This window comes from Equus przewalskii, chromosome 10 (assembly GCF_037783145.1).
Source record: "Equus przewalskii isolate Varuska chromosome 10, EquPr2, whole genome shotgun sequence".
Classification (NCBI taxonomy): domain Eukaryota; kingdom Metazoa; phylum Chordata; class Mammalia; order Perissodactyla; family Equidae; genus Equus; species Equus przewalskii.
The window spans coordinates 2,086,810-2,102,871 of NC_091840.1; the positions used below are offsets into that span (position 1 = coordinate 2,086,810).

Sequence of the window (16,062 nt, forward strand, 5' to 3'; positions counted from 1 at the left end):
GGCCGTGCAAGCATCGACTTTAATATGGGCTGACCTGTCTGTGGGGCGAGGAGGGTCCCCTTTTTGTTCTTGTTGGGCCCTGAAAGATCATGAGGCCTCTGAGGGACTCTGCTTCTGCTTGCTTCTCACAGACAGAAGTGAAATCCCAGTGAGATTGTCTAATTCCAAAATGAGCCGTGAATCAGGGAAGTCATTTCCATCGTCTGGAGCCTCACCAGGCTGCTGACAGCTTGGAGCCGGCAGATCAGGAGAGTCCTGGGTCTCCCACAGGTACCCGAGCCCCAGATGCAGCGACTCCCCTGGACAAATGGGGGGTGTACCTGCTGGAGCTGGCTTCATCAGCACCTCTGGAAGACCCAGCAGGACCCGCTGGCTGTCCTGGAATGTCCCTTCTCAGCAGGCTGAGCCTCTGTACAGACCCACGAGTGACGAGGGGTAGTTAGGGCTTCTGAAGTCATTGATCCAGCAGGGACACACCCCTGCCAGCCTGCCAGCCCACCACCCTCGAGACTGACACAGAAGCACAGAGAGGTTTCCATCCCTGAAGCTACGTGCAAACTGGGCACGTCTGGAAGCCCTGCCAAGGTAGGGACCCTTTAACTGAAGCCCCCTGCCAGCTAGTGGGAGCAGCCGGCTAGTGGGAAGAAGTGAAGAGGAAGGGCGGGGCCCTGGGTGTGCTGCACCTTCCCAGAGAAGAGAGTGCGCTGCGGGGCCACGGCCTGCAGAGCTGCACAGGGCTGGGCCAGGAAGTGTAACCCGGGCCAGGAGTGTCAGGCTGGGCCGTGGTCCCGTCGGAGCCACAGCCTCAGAAGCCGCGTTTGGCTGGAGGGTTTGAATGTTGCCATTTAATCCAGAAATGAGAGCAAGACAGCGGCGCCACAGCAACGCTCCATGGTCATCCTGATGGTGAGCCCCGCGTGCGCCGCGCTGCTCCATCAGCACCGGCCGGCCTGGCCTGTGCCGGCCTCCTGGGAGCCCAGTCAGGGCTGGCCGCGTACCCACTCTCTGGGGGCCCAGTCCTTGGGGAACCCCCACGAGTCCCATGTGAGGAGGCTGAGTTACGAGGCTGCCACTGGGTCCGCCTGCCTGGGCCTGGCCTTGACAGCGACTTTCTCTGTGGAGAAAACAAAGAGATGTTTGTCGAGTACACAGGACTCCATAGGTGGAAGCTTCCAGAGAAGGACAAGAGGAGACAGGGAGCCAGGTCCCAGGGCTTCACGCTCTGGGAAGAGCCTCCACACTCTGGGGGAAGGGAAGTTACAGACAGAAGCCAGGGAGGGCCAACAAACGGAGCTGGCACACAGTGCGAGCACTCAGGATGGGCCAGCAGGTACGGCCCCGCCTCCAGGGCCCAGAGGAGAGGAGCGCCAAGGAGCAGCACGGGGCAGGAAGAAACGTGGAGGAATTACGAAGACAAGTCAGGCCCTGTGGAGAATTTCTGCAGGTGTGTGTTAAGTGATGCCACAGGGAAAGTCATCCCAGGGCTGTGACATTTAGAGGACGGCTGGTCCTGGGCTGGACCCGGGACAGCCTGCATAGTTAAACTGGCCTTTCCTGGCTCTAATTTTGGGACACACCTCTCCGAACGGGGTTTGGCTCTTACGAGGTTACCGAAAGCCCTTGGAAACCTGAGCCCAACCCCAGGGCGAGGCCCCGAGCCCTGTCTGAGTGGGCGCCAGCAAGCTCGCCCACCAAGCTGAGGAGTGGGAAGCGACAACTGCCAAGCAGGGAGGGCAGGTCCCACAGAATTCACTGTTCTCCAAAGACAGAACAAGGAGGGTACCTGGGATCTTTTCAGGAAGGGGCTCTGAGGGAACTTCTGGCAGCTCTATTTGTTCCTGCAAGAAACAGAGGAAAGGTCATGAGACACAATCCCTTAGACGGCCTCTGTCTTTCTCTAGGAAAGGATCCTGTTCACTTACCTGCTCTCGGTTGCCTATAAAACGAACAAGAATCTTCCCGCCCAAAAGCCCCTGAGTGCATCCTTCTTAGCTTCCAGCATCTCTGAGACTCGCTCCAATCACCCCGGGGGCAAAGTGGCCACTAAAGGGTGGCTCCTCCCTGCAGTCTGGACCTGAGGGGCATCCCCGGAGTCCCGGCTCAGTCAGCCAGTGCTAAGACCATGGGCTTTGAGACGGGCGCCCGGGTCGCTCTGGCCTCCACACGGGTCCAGGAGCCGCAGCAGCACCTCTGCTATGGCTTCCCTGAGGTGGCAGCACTCGGGGCTGGGTCTGTGGGGAGCTGGCTGTCCCAGTGAGTGCCGGGCTGCCTCTTGGGCAACATGTGGTGGTTTTACCTCTCAGCTGGCTGCTCTGGCAGCTCACGAGGCACTTGGGCCTTGGGAGGAAGTAAACCAGAGGGCACACAGGGACAACCAAGGGCAGCGAGCAGCAGCGCTCAGATCTGCTCCTCCTGGCTCAGTCTGCAGGACAGGGGCGGCGGGCTGGGGGCACAGCGGGCTGGTGGGCACAGTGGGATCTGGCATGCTGAGCCAGTGGTCCAGAGATGAAGACGCCCTCTGTCAGGGAGCAAATACAGACCTCAAGGCCTGGACGTGACGGTCCAGCCTGCTAGGGGCCTCCAGGGCTGACCTGCACAGGACAGGTGCGCAACAGGGAGCAACCCGGACACAAGCGCAGAAAGAAGGCCCACAGGATCGGAAACCACATTAGGGCCCACCAGGGAAGGCCCACCAGGGGGGCCAGGAGTCGGCACGTCCACTCTGTCCAGGTTCACTTGGCCAAAGGTCAGTCCAACTGCCTGGAACACTCGGTGGACCGCCCCCGACTGTTCTGTCCAGACCAGTCTCTCGCTGCTGTCAGCCAGGTGGATGTGGAGAACCGGCCTCAGTTTGGCCCGTTTCAGGAAGGAAAACCAGCTGCAATACCAGGACTGTGTGCTCAAGTGAAACCCTGTGCAGGTGGTTGCCCAAAGCCAACAACCGCAACAGGCAGGGGCCTCCTGGGGGTCCCGTCACCCGAGTGCCTGCGCTCCGTCCTCGGCGTCCCGTCACCCGAGTGCCTGTGCTCTGTCCTGGGGGTCCCGTCACCCGAGTGCCTGCGCTCTGTCCTGGGGGTCCCGTCACCCGAGTGCCTGTGCTCCGTCCTGGGGGTCCCGTCACCCGAGTGCCTGCGCTCCGTCCTGGGGGTCCCGTCACCCGAGTGCCTGTGCTCTGTCCTGGGCGTCCCGTCACCCGAGTGCCTGCGCTCCGTCCTGGGGGTCCCGTCACCCGAGTGCCTGTGCTCTGTCCTGGGCGTCCCGTCACCCGAGTGCCTGTGCTCTGTCCTGGGCGTCCCGTCACCCGAGTGCCTGCGCTCCGTCCTGGGGGTCCCGTCACCCGAGTGCCTGTGCTCTGTCCTGGGCGTCCCGTCACCCGAGTGCCTGCGCTCTGTCCTGGGGGTCCCGTCACCCGAGTGCCTGTGCTCCATCCTGGGCGTCCCGTCACCCGAGTGCCTGTGCTCCGTCCTGGGGGTCCCATTACCTGAGTGATTGCATTCAGCTCCTCCAGGATGGCATCTTCGTCCTCCTGAGTGAAGCTTCCTGCCAACAGCTCATCTATTTGCTGCAAAAGGAGGAGCCAAGGTGAGGAGCATGGCCAGCTGGGGCCGAGGGAAAAGGTGGCCCCTTGTGGAGGAAGGAGAGAGCCCATGGCTGAAGGTCCCTCTCACTTGAGAGAAGACAGCCGCCACGTGCCATGGGATGACACGGCTCTCGTGGGCGGCCGGGGGACATTCACTAAGTTGTAGCTGTACTTGCTGGCTGGCAGGAGCGAGCCCCGGGACGCAGCCACACCTACCCGCTGGTACTCCACCGCCTCCTGTGTCTCGTCCAGGATCCGCTCCACTTCTTCTATGGACATCACCTATTGGTTCAAAGTTTGTGAGTCTTGTCAGTGAGGCAAATGGTAACACCACCTGCATTAAGGCCACCTAGATTGTCAGGGCACAAGGCCCCACCCCTCTGCTCCTGCTTAAATGAAGCCTGACCAAGTGGGACATGACACACCTCTGGTCACTTCTGTCCCAGGCAGGGCTCCACCCACAGTGGCTACGGCGCCGTCGGACCAGTCTTTCAGAAGCCTCAAGTACACGCCTCAGATTCCTGCTGGCCCTCTCACCCACCTTCGGGCACCCAAACCAACCCTGGCAGTTTCAGGTAAAAGCAAGCAAAAAGTGTAAAAAACTTTCTCTGGGCAGGTGCCTTGATTTATTTTGGGTGGCAAGTTCAAAGCAGCGTCTTTGCTTGACAGGCAGGCACAATGCCACATTCAACACTCAGAAAAGCAGCGTAACCTCAGCTCTCTGTCCAGCCCCACTTACCAAACTCGCCAGGAGTGGTGGGGGTGGGGGTGGGGGCTGTGGCATGGCTCCCCTGGGCCTCGCCTCTCCTTTGACCATCCACCTCCATGCTGCTTCCTGAGACCAGGCTGAGCTCGCCTCCTCCGGGAAGCTCTCCCGATTAGTTCACCACCCCGCTCCCCCACCATAACCCGGCTTTCCCTCTAGTTATCTTAGCATCTGTGGACCCAATTTACAGTTTGTGCCCGTCACCCCATTCAGCTCAACATCCTTGAGTTTGTCTGTCCCACTAGACTGTCACCCTCTCCCAGTAGTGACTGGCTTTCCCATGTTCCTGTCTAGCACAAACACCTCCCGGCTGATGGCCTGGGCACACGTGTGGCCTCAGGGACAAGCCCCCTCTTGTTGCACTGGACTGCCCCTCCTCTCGGCCCCTAGCCCCGTGGGGACCTACCTGGTGCATCTTATTCAGACACTCATTTCCAAACTGCAGCCCTTCCATCACCTTCATTTCAATCTGGGTGAACTCAATACTCTGGACCTGAGGAGGAAACCAGACCAGACCCGCGTGCTCAGGGCCCGCCTCCCACTCCATCCAGATCCACCTACGGGTTACCGACAAAGTGCTTCTGGCCTTGGACAGGCCGTCCTGCGCCTCCCTCCTCCCTCTTGCCCTCTCCCGCTGCCCTCACCACTCCTGGGGCCTCAGCAGGACTGACAGGAAGCTGGGAGGGAGCTCAAAGTCCCGCCAACTGCTTACCAGCAGCTCTGGACAACAAGAGTGGAAGCGGAGCTCGGGGCCCTGCTGCCAGGGAGCCTCCATGAGCCAGGCACCTCCTCAGTCACCAGAGCAGACCCGCCCACCCTCCCCACCCAGGAGCAGCCCAGCCCCTCAACCACAATCCTGCAAGAGCCAACCTGCCCCAGGCCCTTAGGACTGTCAGGTCCCGTCAAAGATCCTCCTCCACTGCCAGGCCTGACCCTTCCTGAGCCTCCCGTGAGAGGTCCAAGAAAGGACAAGGATCCATTCCAGTCCTGAGGGGCCCCGTACCGCGCACACAGCCCTGCGGCCCTGGCTGAGTGCTGTCCCCCTTGGCCTACCATTGTCTCCAGGCTGGTGATCTGGTTTTCCGTCTTGTCCAGGAGCTGCTCCCGGTATCGCTTCTTCTTGAGCAGCAGCTTGGCCCGTCTGCAGGGGGAACCCGAGCAGTGACCTGGCAGCCGTGCAGACCGGCTGGCCCGCGCTACCCAGCCTCCCGGGGCGCCCTCACCCCCTGCTCCAGGCCCCCTCGCACACAGCCTGGCCCCGGTGGGCACTCACTCCTTACGGCCATCCCGCAGGAGCTGCCGGGCAATCTCCCGCTCCCGTTCCAGCTGCTGGGTGATCCTCTTCTGGTACTGTTTCAGCTTGTCCCGCTGCTGCTTCAGTTGCTGCCGAGAAAGTAGGCCTCATGTCAACACTGAGCAGACGCTGCACTGAACCCTCCCCAGGCCACCGAGTGCCCATCTGGCCAGCCTGGAGGCTGCAGGGGTCACTGAAGGGACCCTTACAGGCGAGGCAGCCCTAACCGCCACCACTGGAGGTGCACCCTCTGAAGCAGCCCTCTCCATGGGGACAAGACTGCCCCACAGGGGACAGAGGGCAGTAGCTGGATGTAGTCCTGGCTGTCACAGCTGCGGGGTGCTACGGGCATCCAGTGGGTGGAGGCAGGGATGCCACTCGACATCCTGCAAGGAAACAGGGCCGCCCCCCGCACAGAGTCCGCTGGGCCCAATGTCCACAGTGCCGAGCGGAGATCCTGCCCGCAAGTCCACCGCCGCCATCAGCCCGCCCAAACACCCTCTGCAAGGAGTGAGCGACCACGGGCGGGTCAGGGAGTGCTGCCAGCGCCTCGACAATTCAGAGACAACACAGAAGACGCGGCTGACAGTCTCAAGTGCCACCATCCCACCAGCCACGGGAGGGTTTGGGGCCTCCCCTCCCGGCTTTCCTCCGCTGTGGGCTTCAGCCATTTCCCTCAAGTGTGTTCAGCGTCCCTTCTTGTCACTTATCACCGTATCTGAGTGGACAGCATGGCGCACTTGGGTGACATGTTCGCATGATCTCGCCAAGTGCCTTGGACCCGTGTTCTGACCCAGAAAGGAAGCAAGACCATTTACACATGGCAGTCAGTCCTTCCTACTTTAGGCCGTTTACGTTTCTTCCAAATTCCATCATTTCAGGCGATGTGTGAGCAGCCGCAGCACAGGGCATGTCTCACACGTGGGACTCTATCTTTAGGGTCCATTACTGGGAGTTATTTAACCCAGGTCTCCAACACGGTGAGAAATTATGCCCAGCACAGGCTCGGTCGGCGCTGTCTGAGGAGCGCTTCACAGCTCCCCCCACACCACGTTCTCTTGAGCGTCTCCCCAGTGCCCCTCACAGCCTGCGGCTCAGGCTCGGTGACGACTGCGTGTCCTGTCCCTGCTGCAGTGTCAGGCGCCCAGTGTCCCGGTCCCACAGCCCGCATGCCCCACGGGCAACCTACATGCCTGGTCCTCCCACCTGTGGCTGCCTTTCCTCCCCGGGACACTGGGCACCCGCCCCCGCAGGGCCCAGCCATGCTGGCTGTGTACAAAGTATCACAGAGGAGCCAAAGGGAGGCAGGTGTGGCCAGACTGTGTAAAACATAAGGTCTCAGCAGAGGGTCACAGGACAGCACACCCGACCCTGAAGTTTCCCAGCTCAGCTTTTCATCCCAGGACGACATCAGGCACTTGAACTCCAACAGGGAGAACGAGCAAGCCCTGCATTGCCTGCAGAGCCCCACATGAGCGAATCCTGGGCAAGTGGAAAAGGCTCCTGGAAGAGAAACCCTAAGGGGAGTCTTTAGAGAAGACTCGCCTAGGAGGCTTCCTGCTCAGCCAGAGGAGGTGCTGTCAGCCAGGAAGTGGAGGGGGGAGCTGGCACCCTGTGGGGCAGGCCAGGCGGGACCTTGCTGTCCCCTGGGACCCGACCACTAGCTCCGGAGCGCTTCCTGACCCTCTTCCCATCAAGCACCCAGACCTGTGCAGATTTTCTCTAGCGAGAAACACGCCTGTTATCTCTTCCTCATCTGGGGAACCTCGGCTAAGAACCGTTCCTAACTTACGGTTTCACAAATCAACGTAAAAAACATGTCATTTGAATTCATTTGTCTCTTAGTATGAAAATAGCGTACTTTTGCTGCAGAAAATTTAGAAAAGAGAGCATGAGCAAACGTGACCTCTGTTCCCCTCTGGGACCATCTCCTTCCCAACAGGTTTTTCTCCTTACAAAAATGGGTTCATCGGGACACACCGTTTCACTTAACACATCATCCGACTCTTTCCACGGAAACTAACTTTTACACGGAGCTCTCCCGGAAGAGACTCTCGAATCTACAAGTAGGAACATCGCCACCATCACCAGAGACCCGCGAGGGCGCGGTCGGCACAGGCTCCGCCTCGGGGACAGAGCAGGACGCCGAGATTAGAGCGCGGACGGCGGCAGACGCCGAGCCCACCCCGACCCGTAGCCGCAGGCCGCGGCCGCCCCTCGCCCTCTTTAAAGCCCCGTCGCGGGAGCCCGGCCCCGGTCCCCAGGCCTCCCGCCGAGCCGGCAGCGCAGGCGTGGACGCCGACCCGGGGCCCGACCGACGGCCCGGGGGGGCAGGACCGCAGGACCGCGCGACGCGCCCCCGCCCCGGAGTCGCAGTCAGGGCGGAGCCGCCGCCCGGGTCGCGCGGTCCACGAGCGGTCGAGTCCGACCAGGTCCGCGGGAGCGCGGCCCGCGGAGGGGTCCCGGGCGGCCGGACGCGCACACGCGAGACCCCGGCAGCCCGGCCCCCGCGGGCCCCGAGGCCGGGAGCAGCCGCCCGGGGGCCCTCCCCCGGGGCTGGGCAGAGGAGGCGCCGGGGCCCGCGGCCGGGCGGGAGGACAGCCCTGCGCCGCCCTGCCTCAGTTTCCCCGCCCCGCCCCCACCCTGCCCGCGGGGCTCCGCCCCTCACCAGGATGGCCTTGTCCTGCTCCGTCACCCGGCTCTGCTTCTTGCGGCCGAACAGGTTGCCCATGGCGCCCCCGGCCCGCGCCCCCGGCCCGGCCGAGCCCCAGCAGCGCCCTCGCCCTCACGGCTGCCGTAGTCCGGATCCGCCCCGCTACGGCGGCCGCGCGGGGCCAGGCGCTGCAGAACGCGAACCGCGCGGAGGGCGGAGCCGCGCGTCGGAGCACGGGTTCGAGTCCACCCCTCACCGTCTCGGCGCCGGCCGCCAACACAGAGGCGCCCTTGGACCTGCACAGAGAAGTGGCAGATGTAAAATGACGGTAGGGCCCGGAATGCTCTAGATGGTGTATTTCATGTGCATTGCCAGAATGGCCCCACCTGTGCAGATGGAGACTAAAAGTTCCAATCTCCTGTTTAGGTGGGATCTTTTCAAGTTAACCGGGTGGACAGTCTCCCGAGGTGGTCAGAAATATTGTGCATGAGGCAGTGCCCCCTGGCAGGTGCTGGCCACAAAATGCTGCATTTAGTTACGTACAACTGTTTGGGCTTAAAAGTCCGCTGAAATGCTTCCTGGGCAGCACATGTCCACCCGGCCATCCTGCCCAGATAACTTCTTTCTCCCACCACCACTCCGTGTCTTCCTGGCCTGTTGGTCAGTGCCCGGCTTTGTCCAGCATGGCCCCATCTAAACTTCTGGCTCCATGTCCCCTGGCAGAATCCCCCTGCTGTTTGGGGTATGAACCATTCATGGGGCTTTGGGGGTTATAGGGCAGGAGCCACTCACACCTGCAGCCCTGGTTCCCACCTGTGTGTCCCAGCACACAGGGTCTCTGGTTCAGAGTGTACACTGCACCTCACAGGACAGCACCCAGCTCTGTCTGGTCAGCCCGTCCAGCCTCCTTGGCAGAGGATGCTCTTTAGTGAGGCTTCGCCCAGGACGCAAATGTATGTGCCCACTCTGAGAGGTCCATGCACATACCTCTTCCTCAGCTTTCTTTGTGACCAACCTTCCAGTCCTGTTTCTTCCAAGTCCCTCACCATCCAGTCAAACTGTTAGCAGCTGTCTATGATTCAACACAGATTCATACTCCTCACCATCTCTCACTCCACGTATAGTGGACAAACAAATGTACCATTCAAAGTTCTATCCCCTGGGAGGATTTTCCTTCATCGCTGCCCTTCAGGGTCGCTCCTGAATGGGCTCGTAATGCCACAGCCCTGCACACCAGCATAGCGTGCAGACCATCTGTATACAGGCTGGAGTTTTTTCTTTGTCAGTCGAGCGGACATAAGGAGTACCCAGGAGGCCACAGGCGTGGCTTGCGGGAGAGGAGTTGATGTTGAAGAAATCTGAGCCACCCGCTCAAGCAGCTTCCTTGTCCCTTCCAGACCTGTCCAAGCCCAGTCTCCTATTCTGCTTCCACGTGATGGTAGAGCGCTGCTGTGCATGCCTGACTTCGTGGCTGCGAGGGTCAGACAACACCCAGATCACAGTGTGATGCTCAAGCTGCATGATACCCCTTATTAGGTGTTCGGACTCTACTAAGGCCAGCAGCAAGCCAGAAACTGCTGCTCAAGAGAGCAATTGTGACATGCTCCTGACTTTGGACCCCAGAACCTTCACCGAGATGAGGGTCCCCTGCATTTTCATGGGGCTTACCTCCTATCCTCTGGTTTGCGTCTGTCTTACTAAGTCATGTCAAGTCCCGGCTCCTCCCTGCTCCTCAGGTCCAATAAGCGTGCCGTCAGTGGATCAGCGAGACGTTTGTGGAATTGCCGCTGTCTCATGGAAGACAGCAGCCCAGTGACATGATTCTGAGTCAAGAGCGTGAGGGTGTACGGTTGGCCAGCCCAGGTCAAAGCAAAGCACTTCTCTTGGTCTTGGCAAATTGGCGTGGAGGGAAGAAGCACTCGCCAGGCCGACAGGTGCCGGGGGTGTGTTGGTTTGCTCCAGAAAAAACACTCCTTGTGGGACAGCAGCTGCAATTGGACTCACCACCTGATTAAGTTTACAGTGACCCATTGCCTGAGCCCTGCATGGACCAAACAGGCGAGTAACTGGGGGTGTGCTGGGTGTCGCCACACCCGTGCCTTTCGCAGCTGTGGCGGCGGCACCAATCCCGGCGCTCCCCCAGGGCCGCAGCATTGCTTTGAGTTTACGGTCTTGGCAGGGACGGAAGTGGCTCCTCTGAACCCTTCTTACCATAATCGCCCTGATGAGAGGCAAAACATGGATTCTGCCAGTTGCCAAGTGTGTCTGGTCCAATTATACGTTCGAGAACTGCAGGGTGGGTCTGCGGGCTAACTGGACCCAGTGTGAGTCAGCCTGGGGCTGAGACTCCACATACCCTCTGACCACTGTGACCACCCTGGGCTGGCGGCTCACAGTGGTGTCTTGGGTCCCCAGGATTTAGCATCTGTTTAAAGCCAGTGTCTCGGAATTGCTGACGTGCTTGGGTGTTTCCTTGCCCCCATGCACAGTGACTTCAGTGAGCAGGTGCAGGGCCCTCTGGGGATGGTGTGGAAGTGGATTTATGGTATTACTTGCGGCAATGCTTCAGGGTCCTTCCTCAGGAGACCCCCACCACCACCACAGGGTGCTGGGGAGTGGGACCGACTGGAGGAGGTCTGCAGGAAGCAGCGCACGGGTGGCGGGGAAACTCACTGAAGAGCCTCGGGCATGCCCAGCGCCGGCAGCTGCAGCACAGGAGGAGGAAAGCGTGCTGGAGCCAGAGAGGGAAGCCCCCTCCTCTGCTGGGCCTGGTGGTGTCGCCCCAATGCTCTACTGACGAAGCCACCATTGGGCTGGCAAAGAGAGATGTGTGCAGGGTCTGGCTCCATCATCACAAGCCAGCTGAAGAAGGTGAGTCCCCGGAGGGCCTTTACTTAGTGATGTTCCGTGACTTCTGAGACCAGGTCATCAAAGGTGACACTTGGGATGTCTTTTGGGATGCTCGCTCTTGGAACTCAGCGATCAAGTCAGAGGAGCCAGGCAGCCCCTGGGGAGGCCTGCATGGAGAGGAGCTGCCAGCCAGCACCACCTGCCCCCATGTGAGTGCCTTGTCTTGGAGGGGGGATCCTGGTCCCTATCGGCTGGGCCCCCCCAGCTGACGTCGCATGGGGCAGGGGTGAGCCGCCCCTGCTGACTCCACCTGAACTGCAGGTCTGTGAGCTGCATGAATGGTGCTGGTGGTTTTAAGCTGTGAAGTCTGGGGTGGTTTGTTTCACAGCAGCAGATACAGACGATGGTCAGGCACCTCGGGAAGGCAGGGGCAGGTGTGCGGTGCAATCTTCTCCGACTCCTTCCCAGGGGAACCTGTTCTCCGCTCTGGTCTGGGCCCGCAGTCCTGGAACTGTGAGTCCTGGGTGCTAGGTCGCGACTCTCTGAGGAGTTTCATGTCAGATCTCCATTTGCCAGATCTGGACTTCTTCCTTAATAATCAGTTTCAGCTTCCCTAGGCTCTCCTTATTTTTCAGTTCTGGGGATGCTTGACCAGCTGGCCAGTGGCCGGGGGCCCTGAGTGCCATGCATCGTGAATCCTGCTCTGACTTTGCTGCCCTTTTTGGCGGCCCCGCCCACCTTCTCTGGGCTGTGCCCCTCCCAGTCGGGGGACCAGTCTTGATGGCAGCACCTCTGCCGTCGGTCCTGGTCTGCTGACCTGGCAGAGCTGTCTGAGAACCTGCATCCCCACAAGGAGTTCTCAGGGCCTCTGTCAAGCGAGTGTGCTTCGGGGCCACGATGGGAACTCAGCAAGTGAGTGGCACCTGATAAATTCATGCCCCGTCCTTCTCTCCCTTGGGGTCTCTCCTCTGCATTATACCAGGAACCTCGGCAGCTCGGCCAGGCCATGTGAAGTCCAAGTTTCCAGTAACAAAGGAGCAAACTGTTAAGGCTTCTCACAGATGGAAGCAGATAGTCGGTCCCAGAGTCTCTGGAGAGCATGTTGTGTCGCCATGCAGCTCGGTTGGTGCTGGCTGCCCTGCTCTCCTGTGAGGTCGCTCCACAACTCTCCAGTCTGAGTCAGCAAATCTTCGTTTTTGTGGGTGCAACAGAGGGCCGCTTAGCTCCCTGGGCTCCCCTGGGATCTCACCACAGCTGTGGGCCTGGAGGCAACGAGGGGTCGCGGGGTGGGGTGTCGAGGAGAATCCGCCTCCCCTTCGCACAGAGCTGCTTCAGGTGTGGTCTCCCCGAGAGGGGGCCGCTTTGGACAGGGAGGAGGGCCCCTTCTGCTGGCAGGCAAGCCTTAGTGGATTATTGCGGGGGGCGTCAAGGTCAGTCCACTCAACTGTCTGCGTTCTAACTCTTCATACTCAATGCTCTGACCTGGTGAGGCTGAGAATTCAATCTGCGTTGTAATCCTACAACCCGCAGGGTGAAACCTAGGTAATGATTTCCAGATACGATGGTCCTGCCACAGGAAACGAAATTTTCTTTTACAGCAGTCCCACACGGCTCCTGAGTTTCTGAGTCTAGCTTGAGCTGAGAATTTAAAGCCCCTTGCTTGTCATTTTAAAAAATGTAATCTTCCCAGTACAGTCAGAAACCACCAGCCCGCCCACGGCTCCCCCAGAATGTTGCTTTGCAGCTGTTTCTTGGGCTCCAGAAACTGGCTTCAGGAGACACTTCATTCTAGGCGATCACAGAAAAGGGTTTGCCGCAGCTCGCCTCGACTACCTGGACCCTGTTTTTCACAGACTGCGTTAGTCTGCTCGGGCTGCCAGGACAAAGTCCCACAGGCTGAGTGGCTTAAACATCAGAAATCTATTCTCTCACAGTCCTGGAGGCTAGAAGTCTGAGATGAAGATGTTGGCTGGCTGGCTCCCGCTGAGGCCATGAGGGAGAATCTGTTCCAGGCCTCTCTCTCAGCTTCTGGGGGTTTGCCAGCAATCTTCGGTGCTCCTTGGCATGTGGAAGCATCACCCTGATCTCTTCCTCCGTCCTCACGTGGCGCTCTCCTCGTGTGCAGCTCTGTGTCCAAATTTGCCCTTTCACAAGGACACCAGTCATATTGGATCAGGGCCCACCCTAGTGATCTCAGGTAACTTGATTACCTTTGTAAAGACCCTATTTACTGGGGGTTAGGACTGCAACATATGAATTTGGGGGTGGGGCATAATTCAACTCCTAATGCAATAACGAGATCATCACTTCATATAACCAGCTCTGGATTTCTGTCTTTGCGGATTGTCTCCTGGAATGACTTCTGGCACTAACTTCCGCCTCACTCAGGGTTTGCACAGGAAAGCAGGCACCTGTCTGGGCATTTCAAGCTGCAGGTGTTGTACTAATACAGAGGTTCAGCGCTTCAAAACAGTCGACAGGCTGCAGGAATGAAGCTTAGGGGTCCCATCCCTGCTCTTGGGGGCACGGTGAGCTTTCAGACTCAGGAGCGTGCAGGAAACACTCAGTGACGGTGCTCACTGCCTTCAGCCCTGGGCATGCTGTGCAATCGTACCTGCCAACGCCCCCGGTCGGCCTGCTAACCCGGAGGAATGAGGATGTGGATTTTGCTCCCTTTCCACAGCTTCCTATTGGTGGAAATTGGCCTGGAACCCCCATGCGAGGGCTTCCAGAGAAGGTTTCCTCGAGGAGGTGCCATTTGGGGTGTCCATCATGTGACTCACAGATCCAGGGGAAGGCAAACCGTGTGAAAATGTGGTCCTTGTGGGGGGCCAGTAATGTAAACAGGACGTCGTCATCAATAGGGTCACTGGAGGCCTGGGGAGGGGGTGCTGGCGGCCGCTCGGAGGTGACCCCAGGCCTTTTGGGTGCAGATGACATAAGCTGAACCTTAATCAACTTGGGCAGACTGCAGTTGGCTGCCGCAGTGACCAGCGTGGGAAGCCATCCTGGACTCTCTGTTCCTCATCCCTCCTTCCCTGGCCACCTTGTCTTCCATCTCTGGGGCCTCATCCTCCACAGGCGCCCACCTTCCCGGGCCTCCATTCATCACTCCCACACAAGGGCTCTGATTGGCTTCCCTCCCTGGGCCAATCCGCTGTTGTCGTGGCGGATAAGGAACGATGATTGGCCCAACCTGAGCGTCGTGCCCGCGCCTGAGCCAATCCGCAGAGGAGAGGGCGGGGCGGGGTCCGCAGGAGGCGGGCGCTCCCGTTCACACTGCTGGCCGAGTGGAGGAAATTTCCTCCCAAACAGGCGCTTTCCAGGGTCACGAAATACCGGTTGTCCCTGGGACAGGCCGTGTGTGAGTGCGTGGGTCATGCTGATACCTGGCTCAGGCCAGGACACCCCAGGGGAGGCTGAGTTGGGGGGCTGGCTGGTGGGGTGCAGGCGGGATGTAAGGGGAACGTACGCAAGAAGGCTGAGTTGAGGGGCTAGTGGGGTACAGATACAGCTTTAACACGTGGCAAGACGGCGTGTGAAGAGTTTTCAGTGGTCCTGGTCAGGGGTCCTGAGCGTCAGACCAAGGAGGTGGTGACAGAAGAAGCAGAGAATGCGGGATAAGCCAAAGAACATTCTGGAAGAAGTCAAAAGACTATAGGCAAATTCCCAGGGGAAGTGTGAGTGCCCAGGAAACGGTACTGAAGACACGGATGAGAGTGTCATCGGGACCTGCTGCGTGGACACCACCATGGGAACCAACAGACTGGGGGAGCCCCGGGGCCTTGTGAGGGTTGGGGAGGGGTCAGTTCTGAGAGGCCCGGGCTATAACGAGGAGACCCAGGAAGGAGGCCCAGGAGGGGCTGCAGTGGGGAGGCCCAGGAGGGGCTGCAGCGGGGGAGGCCCGGGAGGGGCCCCAGGGAGGCCTGCCCTGCTGGTGACCCTTGAGGAACCTGGGTGAGTGGAGACGCTGGGCTTCAGAGTCAAGGGCTGAGACATATCTTTTGGGGGCTTGAGAGCAGAAGAGACGGGGCTGCGGGGGCGTCCACCTCCTTGCTGGAGGCCTTGCGCTGATTGCTCCACTGGCCTGCTGTTGGGCAGCAGCGAGCCCCGCGGTGGACACATGGTGGCGCTGCAGGACAGCCTGGCGGCCACGCGGCAACACCAGGACCAGGGACCTGGGGCGGCTCCCTGCAGGGTCAGCACTGCCAAAGAGCTAGCACTCCAGCACCGTGCACCCCTATAGCCTGCACTTGGGCATCCAGCACCCCGCATCCTGCACTCTGCAGCCAGCAACCCAGCATCCCGGTACCCCAACATCCTGCACCCGGCACCAGCAGGCAGTGGCCCCTGGGAGTCCTTGCAGGAAGGCGGGTCCAAGAACCCTGGGTCGGGTAGGGAGAGGACCTGGATGGGGGCAGGAGGGATCTTCCCCGACTGGGAGAAGTCATCCTTCTGCCCATCCATCCACTCGTTTGTTCCTTCATCCACTCACTCGTTCACTCATTCATCCACTCACTCACTCATCCATTCGTTCATGTATCCACCCGCTGAGTCACTCATTCGTCCCTCACGCATCTGTTCATCCTTCCATCCCTCCATTCATTCCTTCGCTCATTCAGCACTTACCAGGTGCCGGCTCTGCTCGGGGTGCTGGGGTCCCTGCTGCCCTGGGTGTGCATATGGCAGGGGTCACAGAGTGATGAGGGTGGAGGGACATCAGGTCAGTGATCAGGAAAGGCTTCCTTGAGGAAGCAGCATCTGATCTCAAGAGCACCGCAGACAGAGGGACAGTGAGGGGACCATGTAGGGACAGACTAGCGTGCAGGATGGGGGTACAGGGCCCCGGGCTTGTCTGTTTCTGATTCTCTGTGAGCTGGAGGCTGCTGGCCCTAACTGGGGAGGCGCTGATCTAACCT

General features: G+C 59.9%; 1 protein-coding gene across 1 annotated transcript; it reads right to left on the minus strand.

Annotated features, from left to right (window-relative positions):
• Positions 1-8,467, minus strand: CHMP6 (charged multivesicular body protein 6). Its single transcript, XM_070561366.1, has 8 exons — positions 8,309-8,467; positions 5,620-5,729; positions 5,400-5,487; positions 4,753-4,839; positions 3,797-3,862; positions 3,482-3,562; positions 1,784-1,838; positions 1-1,114 (listed from the first exon to the last, which is right to left on the minus strand). Exons 1-8 carry the CDS (start codon positions 8,369-8,371, stop codon positions 1,059-1,061), a joined length of 606 nt encoding a protein of 201 aa, XP_070417467.1. The 5' UTR covers positions 8,372-8,467; the 3' UTR covers positions 1-1,058.
• Positions 8,468-16,062: the final 7,595 nt, after the last annotated feature.

Bases quoted from the DNA above. Each gene is read 5' to 3' on its own strand.
- CHMP6 (XM_070561366.1), bottom strand. From the start codon at position 8,371: ATGGGCAACCTGTTCGGCCGCAAGAAGCAGAGCCGGGTGACGGAGCAG. The intron at 3,863-4,752 runs GTAGGTCCCCAC...TTGAACCAATAG, and splicing joins GTCTGAATAAGATGCACCAG to GTGATGTCCATAGAAGAAGT. The intron at 1,839-3,481 runs GTAATGGGACCC...TGTTTCTTGCAG, and splicing joins AGCTGAATGCAATCACTCAG to GAACAAATAGAGCTGCCAGA.